Source organism: Corythoichthys intestinalis, chromosome 1 (genome assembly GCF_030265065.1).
Source record: "Corythoichthys intestinalis isolate RoL2023-P3 chromosome 1, ASM3026506v1, whole genome shotgun sequence".
Taxonomy (NCBI): domain Eukaryota; kingdom Metazoa; phylum Chordata; class Actinopteri; order Syngnathiformes; family Syngnathidae; genus Corythoichthys; species Corythoichthys intestinalis.
The window spans coordinates 51,056,750-51,072,890 of NC_080395.1; the positions used below are offsets into that span (position 1 = coordinate 51,056,750).

The 16,141-nt window shown below is 38.5% G+C and overlaps 1 protein-coding gene across 3 annotated transcripts in view; it reads left to right on the top strand.

The window, feature by feature from the left end:
* Nucleotides 1–16,141, top strand: part of LOC130912005 (protocadherin-9) — a 284,657-nt gene that overhangs the window by 206,841 nt on the left and 61,675 nt on the right. For 2 of the 3 annotated variants that reach the window (XM_057829716.1, XM_057829724.1), the window contains one exon: nucleotides 138–339. In XM_057829716.1, coding sequence (XP_057685699.1) covers nucleotides 138–339 — 202 coding nt within the window. The remainder of the gene's footprint in view (nucleotides 1–137; nucleotides 340–16,141) is intronic. The other variant, XM_057829733.1, reaches the window with a different exon arrangement.

Genomic DNA, 16,141 nt, shown 5'->3' on the forward strand with positions numbered 1-16,141 from the left:
GACTTAATCCAAGGGAAGTACAGCATATGACAAACTGTAGCACCACTTTATAACAAATTAATTTCATGTTAGCTTTCTAAAACGGCACGATGCAGAGCACTAACATGTAAGGCTCTGTCCTGTGCTTTTGGTTCTAGTCGCAGCGACGTGTCACGTTTCACCTGCCGGATGGCTCCCAGGAGAGCTGCAGTGACAGCGGTTTGGGGGAGCACGAGCCTGTAGGCAGTGGCTCACTCCTCACACAACCTCTCCCTCTGGTGCAGGCACAAGACGACTTCTACGAGCAGGCTTCCCCTGACAAGAGAACTGAAGCAGATGGCAACTCTGATCCCAACTATGGTGAGTTCCAACATATACTCTATGTCTAAGCAGACTTTGAAGTTTAACATAAAGACACTGTAAAGTCACAAAAATATGTCATGGAAAAAAATCACATTCTATAGTGAAAAACAACATTGTTAAGGAGCCGTCCAAATTTGAATGAATCGAAAACTCTATCAAGTCTATGAAAGTTACAAGTTCCAAAATCATGAAAAATTGAGCCTCCGCTAGTCAGACTGTGAGAACATGTCTGGTGAAGCAGATCTTCAGCTGTCAATGAAGTACACGCCTTCTTCTATGCCCAGTGCCAATTTTGTCCGAGCAATGCTCATGCTTTTATGCCCTTACAAAGGCTGTCCGTGGCTCTCTGTGGAGGCTAGTCAGTCTCTGATGCCCGTTGGCCTTCACTTCTGTATTTAGCGGGCCATTGGCAGAATTGTAAGTGACCGTCATGCACCGAGTGTCGAATCATACTTCACAATGCACCGCTTGATGGGAAAGCTTCGGAAGGTAACCACTAGACAAGCGCCAACTGGGAAACCTTGGAGTGTGACCGCTGGATGAGAAAATGTTGTTTCCGGTTTGATGGCTAACTGCATGCTGAAGTGTTGGAAATGGGCCATGTTATTATGACTATGGATTTCCGATTGCGCCGTATTGCCACTGTAGGATTGACAGCACTTAATCCTGATATAGCAAGGAGTGGAGATGGTAAGTACTACACATGCCAGTTTTTTGTTTACATCATCAAGGTCAATTTTAGCCCTGCTCACAAATTATGGCAAACTGAGTTTCATTTATTCAGAAAAAAAATTATCTCAAATGACTTTTGTAAGGGCTTTAAATACCATTAATAAACAAGTGCGTCCTGGATTGTGATTAAAACATGAGGAAGTAAGGTAAGATATAAAGGAGAAATAAAGATACAGTTAATACGACAAGGAATCAAACGTCTTTTAATTTTGAGTCATCTGACTGCTCAAGTGGGTTTCTAGTGTATACATGAGCAGGTCATTCAATTTTCAGTTAATCATCCCGAAGTGTTCGTTCTTCCCAAGAGCAAACCTACGTCTCCCGAAGGCACTTCACCTATTTGTGAAACTCATTGGATTTATTTAGAGATGATTTCCCAGTTGTAAGTCTTGGTGCTCTGAAGATTTTAACTTCCCACTATTTCTGGTAGGGATGTACATCTCCGACCTAGTTTTCTTATTTTAACATTAAGTAGTAAAGCGTTTGAAAGATCAAGCACATCGCCCCAAGGTCAGTGCCAGGTTGTGTTGCGAGGGTGGAGGAATCAGCGCCATATAAATACAAATAGTGTGAGTAAACTATTTGTGCCGTCTGACAGGCTTATAGCATGTGTACTTAGAGTTAACAGGTACCTAAAAGCCTAATTGAATGAAAGTGTTTTTTAACTAATTAAAGAAATGGGACTCTGCCTTGTGATTCATACATCGTACAAAGTATGTATACTGTATATCACTTTCCCTTGCATTTCATCATCACATTGCTATTATTAAAGTCTGTCTTTGGAATAGTATTGGGTGGTCAATAAGGCTATTGTTGATGCAGGTTAAATCCAACTTTGACATGAGTTATGACAGAACATACAGTGCTTATTGCATGCAAACTACCTTTGGAGACTCCATCTAGACTTCCAGAAGGATGCCAAGCCAGAGAGAGGGAACTTGGGGGTTGCAGGAGACAACAGGCCCAACTTAGCCAAGAAGCTAAATACCTATACTGCTTAATTATTCAAACCACACAGAGCTGGTGGAACATAAATGCATGTAAAAAGTAAAAGAGGAAAAACTGACACAATGAACTGCTGCTGTGACACTGCAATGCGGATTTAAGTCTTAGTTATCCGACTCAAAGGACTAAACTTTTTATCAGTGGCAGCCCCAAATGAAAAAATGAAGCTCCTTCTTGGGATTCCAAAACGCAAAAATACAGTATATCGCAGTATAATAATATCGATGGAGACATATAAACCAATAATAAAAACCCAACAGATGTGAATTTATTACTGCAAACATTAATCGAATAGTATTTTGCCAAGAAAATGCATGCATTCTTGATGATCAATAAAACAGCTTAAAACATTTATTCCATCCACCCTTAGAAGAGAAAAGTCATTCTGAGTTTAGTGATGCTTGGATCCACGCCAAACGAATGAATTTTACAGGATTAACGGGCCACTTTATTTGTTATTTGCTATACACAACCAACATTTCCACAAGTTGAATGATGATTTTTGTTGATGTTCCAGAATAATAATAAAATAAAAAAAATAAAAAAAGAAACATTAGTTTTTCCAGTTTGTGACACTTTCAAGATTACCAAGTAAGAAAATGAGCTTTTAAAAAGTCTTTTTGACGGAATTACGACACTGTTTTATTATTGATTTTTTTGTTTTTGTTCTTTGTTGAGACTTTGTGATTTCAATACACATCAATACACATTCGACGGGAAGCCGTGGCGCAATGTCTGTAGGAGCTGTCTCGTCAACTCATAGAGAAGTCTATGTGTATTTTGATATGGAATACACAGCAGACCAGACCAGCAGACTGTTATGATGCCAATTGTTTGTTATTTATTGTGTGCTTATATATCAATGTTTTTGCTGCCGGACACTTCAATTTCTCCCTGAAGTGATTAAAACAGTTTTTATCTCGACAAAGCAAGGAAAGGCAAATTTATTTCATAGACTTCACCATCAGCTGACAGGAAAGCGGGCGTGGGGCCGCTCTGTCAAGGGTCTATTTTCAAAGACTTAAAATTCAAATATTTTCAAAACCAAAGTCGCTAGCGACCTAAAACCAAAACAGGCACCTCCCTTAGGCATATATGAGTCTCTATTAGCAGACGCATAAAAAAATTCAAGGTCATTCCCTAATAAAATCCCGATTATTTTTTACATAAGTATAAAAAAACTTAAAATGGCTATATTTTACGCTAGAATCACAAAAATCACCAAATGCAGAGATAATCACCTATATTTCCAGGATCAATAGCAACATTTCACATACCATATAAGTTTTTGCCCGAAATAGCGACTTATATTTTTGTATTTAATGCAACTTTCACATGTTTTCAACAGCTAATAAATCACTCAGTTTTCTCCTTAGAAACATAATACTTGAGCAAGGGTCGGCAACCTAAAATGCTGAAAGAGCCTTAGAAAAAAAAAATGTCTGGAGCCGCAAAAAATTAAAACCCTTACATAAGCCTTATAATGAAGACAACACATGCTGTATGTATCTAATAGTTACAGTATATTAGCCTACTATTAAAATGACTAAGTTGGCTACAAATACATAATGAGCATTTATGATTAAATGCTTCATTTCCCTGCAGTGCATCCTATAATGACGCACCATGTGACTACTCTGTTGTACAATGCTGCCTCAAGTTTAACTTCATTACAATATTAATGAATTAGAAGAATGTTTGTCCTCCTACAGAAATCATATTTTAATAAAAGATATATTTCCCTAACCCGTCTTTTTCCATGTTCGAACTTTTTTGAAAAAGCTCAAGTGAGCAGCGAGGGCAGCGCTAGAGGTTACTGACCCCCAGAAAGCATGCAGAATCGTCTTAATTTTACTCAACAAAAGGCAATTTTTCATTTTTATTAGTACAATCACAACGTATTTAGGTTGAATTGCGATGTCACTATTGCCTCAGCACATCTTGAGGGCTAGCCGGCCCTCTTCGTTTTTAGATTGAAGTGTTACATAAAAAAAAAAAAAAAAAAAAAATTATATGGATGCAGAAATGTTTAAATTTCTATTTTATTTTATTTTTTTGCCAAAAAATGGCTAGTTGGCCAAAAATTACTGATTATAAAGTTGCGCTATTGTGTATGGATACAAAATCCAACATGGTGGCCATCACAAAACAAAGAGCTTTTTAAGTTGAAACTTCTTGTAAATAAATGCGTAAATCCTGGAATTTCTATAAATAAGAACATAAAACATTGGAGATTCTTGGTTAAAAGCAAAAAAAAACAAAAAAATTTTTAATGTTTCAAAGTGCATGCATACATTACACTACACTCCTGCCTGCTTGTATTCACTAAAACTTTCTTCATGTTTCCACCTAAATCCGGCGCTACAACGCAGCATGTGTTTAGAGTTTATCGCAGTGAAAGCTGCCACGACGCTCTGCCTGGCCCGGTCTTGACGGGTAGCCGTGGCGCAATGTCTGTAGGAGCTGTCTCGTCAACTCATAGAGAAGTCTCTGTATTTTGATATGGAATACACAGCAGACCAGTTCCATACGACCTTAGGGCTCTAGATGCTTCTTTAGGATCAAACAAATCATGCATGTATATTAGTCTAAGGCCATTAAGCGTTTTGTAGACCAGCAGTTTGTTGTATATGCATTGACTCACAGGAAGCCAGTGTAACAATTTTACGAACAGTGTAATGAGGTCGGGTTTTCTTGTATTTCTAAGGTGTCTAGTAGCAGCGTTCTGGATTAGCTGCAGCATCCTTACTGATTTTTTTTTTTTTTTTTTTTTTTTTTAGACCTGTAAATATGCAATTGCAATCCATCCATCCACATATAATATGTACATTGTATACTAACAGCAGAGGGGGAAACATTCTGCATGTTTGTATAAGAAGCACAGGGCATGCAAAGTATTTCAACAAGTAAAAAATGCATGGTGCTTTATGTTCTGGGGTAAAAAAAAACTGCATCGACATATACATAATTAATCATATTTACAGTGAACCCAGAAATGAGTCAGCATGCTGCAAATCTCCAAGTCATGTAGTTAAAACACAACAAGGGGCACGATGTTTTGTGTTATATTCTTGCTTGCTACATTTTTAAGTGTTATTTCAGATCTAATTTGTTATATTTTGTTAGAATTCAACAATATCTTCAAGTACGAACCAAAAACACCGTACGGTATATGATTCCACAAGAGAGATGTCTGAAGGAGAGCTTCTTGAAAATAAATATTGTTATAATTAGTTTTGGCAGTGTTGTGATTCAATAACATTTGTTTTTTGCCAAGTCTACATGCTTTTAAAATTCCAGTGTCAGGTCAGGGAGTACTTTACTAAATTTGATAGATTGGACTTCATTGAGCCACAACATGTAGTCCTTTTGTCAGTAAAATGAACCTAAAAAAAAAAGCACAAAACACTGTTTTAATCCCCTTTCACTGTTGATGAAAAAGCCAGCCTCAGTAAATGGAAGAAATTGAATCGAAGGCAGGCTTTTTTGCGTTTTCATTGTTTCATTGCTGTAGTGGCCAGCGTTTTAGAAAAGAAAAGAAATTTAAAAGAAATTCAATCGTTTTTTTTTTTAGCAGAAAAACGGTTTATATGTGTTGTGCACGGAAAAATGGTTAATATGTGTTCTTTAGGAAATTGCTCCAACACAAATACTGCAGATATAAGCCTCTATTTTTTTCTGTCCAACTAAGCAGTGATCTGAGTGAATTGAGCACATAGAAGTGGGGAAGCCTGCAAGTATTCTGTTGTTTTGATCAAAACCTTTTACTAAAACTGCTTGGACCAAATGACAAATGATGTGTTGCCAATGAAAAGTTGTTAACAATGACATTGGAACCAAAACAAGGCTTTAGCTGCTGTTGCTGGCCCCTGTATAGCCAAAAGTGCACAAGTAAAAAGATCCCGATTTAATATTTTCAGATGATAAATTGTTGGTTTTTCAATCAATATCCAAGCTTTTGTGTAGAGTCGAGAGGCGCTAATGTAAGATATTTACCATTCAGGCTCCTGAGATCTGATGTTAATGGTGTCCAAGTTGCTTCTGTTTCGGGGTCTCTTTCTATCTCTCTTATAGTGATTCTGCTTCCAGTTTGAATCTGTATGGTAAAATCTCCTTGGAATCGTGTTTTTCAGGACTTACTCCCTCCTCTGACCAACTAACAGTTTTGTATTCCAACTCGTCACACGATGAAGTAAACAAGTCTTAACTGCTGTTTTCCATTAGTCATATGCTCTCTGCTGGAATCATTGCCTTTGATTACGTCATCGGTTTTAACTATGCAGAGGCAAACCGTCACTGAAATTATTATCATTGCACAATTTCAATAGTTATGGATCTGTGTGAGGCTTGATAATTGATTTCGGAATATTCTTTGACAAGATTCCGTCATTTAATTACCGTATTTTTCGGACTACAAGTCGCTCCTAATTGTAAGACGCACCACCCATAAAATGTCCAACGAAGAGGAAAAAAACATATATAGGTCGCACGGGAGTATATTTGCATTTTTGGGGGAAATTTACTTGATAAAATCCAACACATAGAACAGATATGTCATCTTGAAAGGCAATTTAATATAAAAATACAATAGAGAACAACATGCTGAGTAAGTGTGTGTGATGTTACATGATGCTTTAACAACGAAATGCGAATATACTGTCCTCACCAGGACGCTACGGCTCGCTCCTGGCTATACAGCGAGCTAAACTCCCAAATGACGATGCTGGACGTCCGTGTAATTTGCTGAATCAATTTTGTCCTCGATACCAAACAGGTTCGCATCAACGTAAATACATGATAATTAGCTGCTATTACAGGAATGACATAAACGGTTAGCATGTGTTCGCTAGCATTAGCACATCGTTCAAACAACCACACAACTGGCTCTAAGTGTCCGATCGCGGGTGGAAAACACACAACATCAACAGAAAAGATGATACATACAAGCGTTGCCTCTGTAGAGATATTTTACAAGCATAAACAATGAACGTAGGTTCACAGCCATGTCTCTCTCTCTTTCTCGCCCACTCGCTCATAGACGCCTAGTGTTGTATCGGTCGCGAACGATTCGTTCTTTTTGAACGAATTGTTTGGGTGAACGAGACCGAACTAATCACCATCTGCACTGATTCGTTCTATGAAGTTGGTGGCGCTTGTTCGCTGCGTGGGAGGGCGTTGAGCAAGCGGCAGCGTCTTCTGACATCGCACACGACCAATCAGACGCCAGCCTCATCGCGGGCAGGGGAGGGAGCGGAAACAGAATCATGGCGTATGTCACTCATTTCCACGTGTGGCCAATAAGCAGCCAGCGTGCAGGCAGTAGTGACGGGATCTGTCGTTCACTTGAGTAAACGAATCCATTCCGGTTCGTTCAGTAAAACGATTCGTTCAAACGAATCGTTCAACGAATCGTTCGCCCCCCTCATCTCCCTCCCCACCCAAATGAATCGTTCGGTTAGTGAACGGGAAGTGACGTTGCCGAACGAATCCCCAAAGACCGCTTCGCAGTATAACTGAACGGGAAGTGACATTGCTTGGTCCCTCCCTCTCTTGCACATTGACCACTCGTCGTAGTTTCAGAAATGAGTGACAGGCGATATCATTCTGCTCTCAGAGACAGCCTCGTCTCCCTCCCGCTGCTGCAAAAGCGAGGGAGAACTTCCGCGTCGTCTGTCCTAGTTCTATGGGCTCAAAGTCATGGCTCGTGCTTGCATTTCGAATTAGGACACGGTTAAACATTTTCCTTTTGAGGGGGAAGTCGGGGTTTGGGGTCGGGGGCGCACGGACTTTCTTTAGCATGATCTTGCTCACATATACAATGCTGCTGCTAACAGCCAACGCGGCATGGCTGCTGTCACGAAAATAAAAATAAATCGAAAGTTTAATTTCTAATTATGGAACGGCCAACACATCATATTAACCTCTCGCTCTGTTGTATTTTTGTTTTTTATTATTAAGATGATCGTTTTGAATTTTTGCACTGGTATTAATAAATAAAATAATCCGGTCAGCTCCCCTGTCGTCCCCGCATCTCAGATCGTCAAATGCTGACGAGAAATAATTGTTTGCTTTATGATTTCGCCTTTCTACTCTCATTAGTCTGTTAAGAAAAATGTAGACATATTGCGACATCTCCCGTGTCCGCGCGCTTTGTTTTGGGGGCGCTTGAGTAGCACATGATGGACGGATTGACATAATTTGTCAAACCAACCGACACCCTCTGACACGAAAGAAAAAAAAAAAAAAACACTCGGAAAAAATTGACATGTATATACAGTTTCATTGCAAATCAGTATTATGGTGATCATACTAAATTTTTTTTTTTTCTGTGCACATATGAGGTACATATCGCTGCCATGAAGCCTCCATATAGTGACAGTTCTCTGCCCGCTTCACTGCCGTCACGTGACCGCAGCTCAGGTTTTGCTTGCCTCGTAGCTACGCGTGTTTTAAATTACTGTAAATTTGATAGTATATCGTCATAGGCACAGTCCCGAGTCTGTTGAGAAAAGTAGAACACTAAACCATGCTCGCTAGATTTGTGTGGTGTTTTTGTCTTTTTGAGCAGCATTTGATAGGCTCCACGTTAACAAATATGTGACAAAGTCGTTTCCTTTCATTTTATGACTCGTTCACCGCATAGTCATTACTGGAAAGTCAAGTTAGCAGCAAGCTAGGTCAGGAACCGGAGGACCGAATCACTGAACGGGAAGTGACAAAACTCAGTCTTTCCCCCCTGCCTGCACGCTGGCTGCTTATTGGCCACACGTGGAAATGAGTGACATACGCCATGATTCTGTTTCCGCTCCCTCCCCTGCCCGCGATGAGGCTGGCGTCTGATTGGTCGTGTGCGATGTCAGAAGACGCTGCCGCTTGCTCAACGCCCTCCCACGCAGCGAACAAGCGCCACCAACTTCATAGAACGAATCAGTGCAGATGGTGATTAGTTCGGTCTCGTTCACCCAAACAATTCGTTCAAAAAGAACGAATCGTTCGCGACCGATACAACACTAGCAGGCAGGGGGGAAAGACTGAGTTTTGTCACTTCCCGTTCAGTGATTCGGTCCTCCGGTTCCTGACCTAGCTTGCTGCTAACTTGACTTTCCAGTAATGACTATGCGGTGAACGAGTCATAAAATGAAAGGAAACGACTTTGTCACATATTTGTTAACGTGGAGCCTATCAAATGCTGCTCAAAAAGACAAAAACACCACACAAATCTAGCGAGCATGGTTTAGTGTTCTACTTTTCTCAACAGACTCGGGACTGTGCCTATGACGATATACTATCAAATTTACAGTAATTTAAAACACGCGTAGCTACGAGGCAAGCAAAACCTGAGCTGCGGTCACGTGACGGCAGTGAAGCGGGCAGAGAACTGTCACTATATGGAGGCTTCATGGCAGCGATATGTACCTCATATGTGCACAGAAAAAAAAAATATTTAGTATGATCACCATAATACTGATTTGCAATGAAACTGTATATACATGTCAATTTTTTCCGTGTTTTTTTTTTTTTTTCTTTCGTGTCAGAGGGTGTCGGTTGGTTTGACAAATTATGTCAATCCGTCCATCATGTGCTACTCAAGCGCCCCCAAAACAAAGCGCGCGGACACGGGAGATGTCGCAATATGTCTACATTTTTCTTAACAGACTAATGAGAGTAGAAAGGCGAAATCATAAAGCAAACAATTATTTCTCGTCAGCATTTGACGATCTGAGATGCGGGGACGACAGGGGAGCTGACCGGATTATTTTATTTATTAATACCAGTGCAAAAATTCAAAACGATCATCTTAATAATAAAAAACAAAAATACAACAGAGCGAGAGGTTAATATGATGTGTTGGCCGTTCCATAATTAGAAATTAAACTTTCGATTTATTTTTATTTTCGTGACAGCAGCCATGCCGCGTTGGCTGTTAGCAGCAGCATTGTATATGTGAGCAAGATCATGCTAAAGAAAGTCCGTGCGCCCCCGACCCCAAACCCCGACTTCCCCCTCAAAAGGAAAATGTTTAACCGTGTCCTAATTCGAAATGCAAGCACGAGCCATGACTTTGAGCCCATAGAACTAGGACAGACGACGCGGAAGTTCTCCCTCGCTTTTGCAGCAGCGGGAGGGAGACGAGGCTGTCTCTGAGAGCAGAATGATATCGCCTGTCACTCATTTCTGAAACTACGACGAGTGGTCAATGTGCAAGAGAGGGAGGGACCAAGCAATGTCACTTCCCGTTCAGTTATACTGCGAAGCGGTCTTTGGGGATTCGTTCGGCAACGTCACTTCCCGTTCACTAACCGAACGATTCATTTGGGTGGGGAGGGAGATGAGGGGGGCGAACGATTCGTTGAACGATTCGTTTGAACGAATCGTTTTACTGAACGAACCGGAATGGATTCGTTTACTCAAGTGAACGACAGATCCCGTCACTAAGACGCAGCGTAGCTGTCTGTCTTCTTCTGGCCTGTGAGAGCTCGTCTTCACGTAAACAAGTGCAAGTGCGCCTCCACGTGGGCGTGAAAGCGCCACACACTAAAAGCATGCATTTCAATATAAAAAAGTCAATAATACAATCGAACACACATTGCCAAAGGCAGAACGCGAATTATGATTATGAAAATGTACTTATTATTGAAGCTGTAGCCAATCGTTCAAAAAGAAACTGCTTGAGAATGAGCGATACTAAAACTTCCTCAAAAAAGATGGTTGGATGACCAATACACAAAGTCAACAAGTCGTATGTACATGGGTAAGGGCTCAAATGTTAGGCAATAATATTTCAAATAATTCAGAAAAATGCTCATAATGCATCTTAATGGAAAAATAAACTGGTATAATCTTAAGTGATCTGATAAGTTTTGATGATTTGACCTCTACACTTCTAAAACTAACCCCGATAGAGGGTATTGAACCGGGAGCTCTTTAATCAGTTTTTATTACTCAGCCCTTCTCGTAAAGTACAATTGTTTTAAGTAAATGTTAGTTGAAAAATATGAATGGAACTCACACAAGGATTTGGTGATTGTAATCTAAACCCTCAATAAGTTTTTTCGACAAGATGTTACTGCTTTTATGTAAATAGAAGTCATAACCATTTTAGATAGAGAAAAACAGATCCCAAGAATGTAAAATGTGAGAAAAGTTTTTTTTTTTCATTTATTTTTCTGTAGTATTGTCACAGTCCCAGCAATATAAAAAAAGGACATTTGAATAAACTTACAGCAAAGATATTGTAAAGATAGTGTAATGCATACATATTTATCTTATATATGTTATATTTATATCATATATTATGTTTCCTTATATTGCTGTGGGTATGTTTAGATGTCTTGTTGTATATATGTGGTTTGAACTGTTTTATTCATTTACTTATTTTTTTTTTTTTTTCAGCATTTACAATCAATTCTAGGGAAGGTGTCAATTTTTTGCAAAAATTCACTCTTTGTCCTTGGCTGGGTCCGTATTCTCTGCGAAAAACAAAAATGTACTGTTTACAATGCGCACCGTTTGCTTTAGTGAGCATTGTGAGGGTTTTTTTTTTTTTTTTTTTTTTTTTTTTTTTTTCAGTAAGAGAAGTACCATATTTTTTGGACTATACGTGGCACCTGAGTATAAGTCGCACCAGCCAAAAAATGTGCAATGAAAAGGAAACAAACATATTGCGGAAAACACTCAGGTGACTTGAAGTTCCGCTCTGAGAGCCCCAATTTGGCCAAATTTCAAAACTGTCCGATATGCACATGTGATACGTCATTGGAAAGCTTAACATTTCAATTTTCTGGGGGAAGAAAAATTTTGAACAGGAGGGCATTTAAAGAAAAAAATAAACAACTAGCTAAACTCTAACTGGAGGTGAAAGCACGCGAGAGCAGAATTAAAGTTTACGCCATGATTTTAACAAGATATTATTGCGCACTGAACTCTTTTCGATCCAGCAACTCCATGGAGCATGTATCACCTTGTGTCAAGACACAGCTGTGAATGGCCACAGCTGGATGTATTGTGGATTTTGTGGTTGAAACATGGTAATATAACAAGGGTCGTGTTGCAGAAATCGCAGACATCAAGAAGTGGTCGAGATTTTCTTTTTCATATATTTACCCTTTTAAATGTATTTTTCCAATTTTTCTTTGTTTGGATCTATTATTTATCATCTAACATATCATAGAAAATGTGACAGTAACAAAAAAAAATACAATTAAGCGATAGCTATGAGGTAGATATCTGTGACTTTTTCACAGACGCCATTTTTTTCATTGGGACATTATTTGTTTAAGTTTGAAATATGCGAGTGAATAATTTTTTGAAGTTGTTTTTTTTTTTTTTTTCTAAATGAAATATTACACATCAATTAATGTTTCTAAGCTAAAAATGACAAACATTTTGAATAATAAATATAATTAATGAGTTTCGTTTATGGCTGGGTTGAAACAAAAGCGGTTGTGCGACGTCTGTAAAAGGGGGTTTCCAGGGTAAAACGGACAAATTAAAAATAGATTGGGGGCTTAATGCGCCATGAATCTGCTATGGCAGCATATAGACATATTGTTCCATCAAACACAACAGTTGTTTTGGCTTAAAATACAGCAGTTTCTGTTAAAGAGGAGTGCAAGAGCAGAAACTGCTTTTTCAGTCTTGTCTGCGTTTTCCGCCATATATAAGTCGCACCGGACTATAAGTCACATTTTTTGGGGGAAATTTATTTGATAGAATCCACACCAAGAACAAACATGTCATCTTGAAAGACAGTTTAAAATACAATAGAGAACAACAGGCTAAATAGGTGTACGGTATGCTAACATTACATGCACAGTTCCAGCCCGACCGGCCCGCGGGTATTAAAGCGACGCGGCCTGAGCCCTATCAATTAACTTGATTTGCTTGCCCGAGCCCTAAATTTTATGTTTTATTTGTAGGCACGAGCCCCAAAAAAAAAAAAAAAAAAAAATGTTTTATTTGTGAGGACTGAGGAGAAAGAGGAAATGCGAGATGCGATGCGTGGTTGTGTTTTGTGTGATCACTTTGAGACGATGCCGGTGCGTATATGCATAATGATGACAAATTAAAGCCTGTCTTTTGTAACGAATTCTCCCAGTTAAACAAGACTGTAAGATGGATATTTAATAAACATTTACATCTTATATATTTGCGTATCTGTTCTAACAGGCGGATAGTGGATTTGACATTTATGTTAATCTCCTGGAGTTGGCAGTAAAAAAAAAAAAAAAAAAAAAATAAATAAAATAAAAAGTTTTCTCAATGTTTAAATAGTCTACATATTTTTATGATCATTATAAATTAGGGCTGTCAAACGATTAAAATTTTTAATCGAGTTAATTACAGCTTAAAAATTAATTAATCGTAATTAATCGCAATTAATCGCAATTCAAACCATCTATAAAATATGCCATATTTTTCTGTCAATTATATATATATTCTGTAAAATAAATTGTTGGAATAGAAAGATAAGACACAAGATGGATATATATATATATTCAACATACGGTACATAAGGACTGTAGTAGGCATTTCACTCTACTGTCATTTAAATCTGTCTATGCTGTCCTCACTCCGAAGCTTCTACTTTTTCCAAATCTAGACAGCTAGTCAATGACGCCTTAATAATCAGACTTCTTCCTTTTTCATCTGATTTATTAATAAAATGGCCTCAAACCATTGTCCTCTTTAGACCGTCGTAAAACTACAAAAAAAAAGTACACAAACATTGCATTAGCAACAACGTTAGCTTAGCACGCTATACAGGTTCACTAAACATAAACAAAAAGTGTCTCATACAAAAAATATAACATTTCGCTTACTAACATAATATGTACATTCTTTACAACAACCATACTTACGGACAAATCTTGTCCAAGGATCATATAAGCACAACATTACAACGTAGGCGTCAGCCCGAGACGTTGTGCAGCCATAGTGAACTGGCAAGAAAACAATAAACCATGTCGCAAAGCGACCACAAGAGTTCACGTTTAGACAGCACAAAAAGCCTTGCTGTAAAACTTACCAAAAGGCAGAATACTGTCTGAGCAGGACATGTGCGTTAATTGCGTCAACTATTTTAACGTGATTAATTTAAAAAATTAATTACCGCGCGTTAACACGATAATTTTGACAGCCCTATTATAAATGCATTTATACAACGAAATAACGCTGGAAAAGTTTGTTTAATACTGTATATTTCTCGCATGAGACCAAAGTGCCACATTCGTTTACATTCAGCGAAGCCGACACAGGTTTCCGTATAGCATTTTAACCTTCAATTTGAATCCTTTCAATATCCCACTCCTACCGCAGTTGTTTGCTTTTCAATTCCCCTGTCTTTAGTTTGTTTTTCACTCCTAGAGCTGCTCCCTATCGAAAAGGAAATACCAGGATGCTTGCGGAGGGGAAGATTGAAAAGAGAGCGGGGCCACAACGTTCATATGCACAGGCATGCACAGCGCCGTCTCTGTTTTATCCAAATTATTTATTTTATTTAACATCCATACATCGTTTTAGTATAAATATATGAATATATATATTTATTTTAAAAAAAAAGTTAGCAGGAGAGAAGTCGGCCCGACCCGACCGTGAATAATGACACATAAGTCGCTCCAGAGTATAAGACGCACCCTCTGCCAAACTATCACAAAAACTGCGACTTATAGTATAATATTTAGTCTATAAAATTCTATTTCAAGGAAAAGCTTTATTGTAAGTGACTGATTAGAAGCAACGTAACTGATAAACCATTCCAGCTAAATTGTCATGTTCATATAATCAAAATGCACAATTACCTTTTATTGTCATTGTAACCACATAATATACTGTCCAATTATGGTTTGTATTTCATCCTAATTGTTTGTTTATGGTTAGAATGTCAAGGATGCAGTGGAATTTTTTTTTTTTTTTTTTAATCTGCATTTGAACACCCCACTGCCATCTTCCCATACACTTGGAAGCAGCTTTAAATACACTTCTGTGCAAATATTTTGTCTTGGGAATACTTTTAAAATATTGTTTGAGTAAATGGGATCACACTGTTTTTGGATGCTGGTTGAGATAAGAGCTTAGAGATGTCTGATTTGCTGAAGTCTTTCCCAGCACCCATGTTGTTATTGTAGTTCACACATCTAATGACAATGTAGGATGAACAAAAACAGGTTGTCAGTTTGGCAGCCGTACGACCCCATGCAGCACAATTGTCTCATAATATACCTGCAGATCCTTTTCATTTATGTTATAATAAACCTTCAAGAAGATAATTTGATCCAAACGAAAAAAAAAAACTATGTAACATTTTGGGGTTATTTTTTTTTTTATTGTGTATGTGATTGTTTATATATAAGTTTCTGTACATATCTAGATCATTTGTCCTCATCGTCTGCTCGAATTCCGTGTTCTTTTCAGAATTTTTTTGTTTGAGTTCACATAATCAAAGTCCAAACTCCCTACAAACTGTTATGTATGGGAGTAGAACCATGGACAGAGCAGCTCAGGCCCTTGACCAAACCTGTGGGTGGGTGGCATAGATTCATATATCAGGAAGCAGTGTTAATCTTTCCTTGGTATTGGAAAACCAGGCCTCTGTAAATATGTTGCCCTAGGATACAAAGGGGTTTAAAGGATTTCTGTCTCCACAGAGAAATTAGACAGGTGCTTCTGAAGTGAACTAAATGGAAATGCTTGCTGGAGCATACAGGGGAAGCAGGGTGCTGCTGTCAACCAGTAAACATCGTCTCAGAGTCGCCTCAGTCATTATTGCGGTAGTCAGTGCCAACAGCTTGTGTGAGCAGACGGGGGTCTGATGAAGAGCATCCTATAAGATGATTAGTCACAGTGAGTCGAAGAAGGTTATAAGGAATGGGGAATAACAGTCGACTCTTTCCCTCATGGTAGACTGGCAAAATATGACAATTAGCAATTACTAAATAAGCCTTAAATAGGCATTTAATAACTTATATTTAACACTTGTATAGGCCTACTTGTAACTGTTGGATGCAAATTGAGCCAATCAAATTTGCAAGACTAAATTTTACATGTACATCACTAATGGACA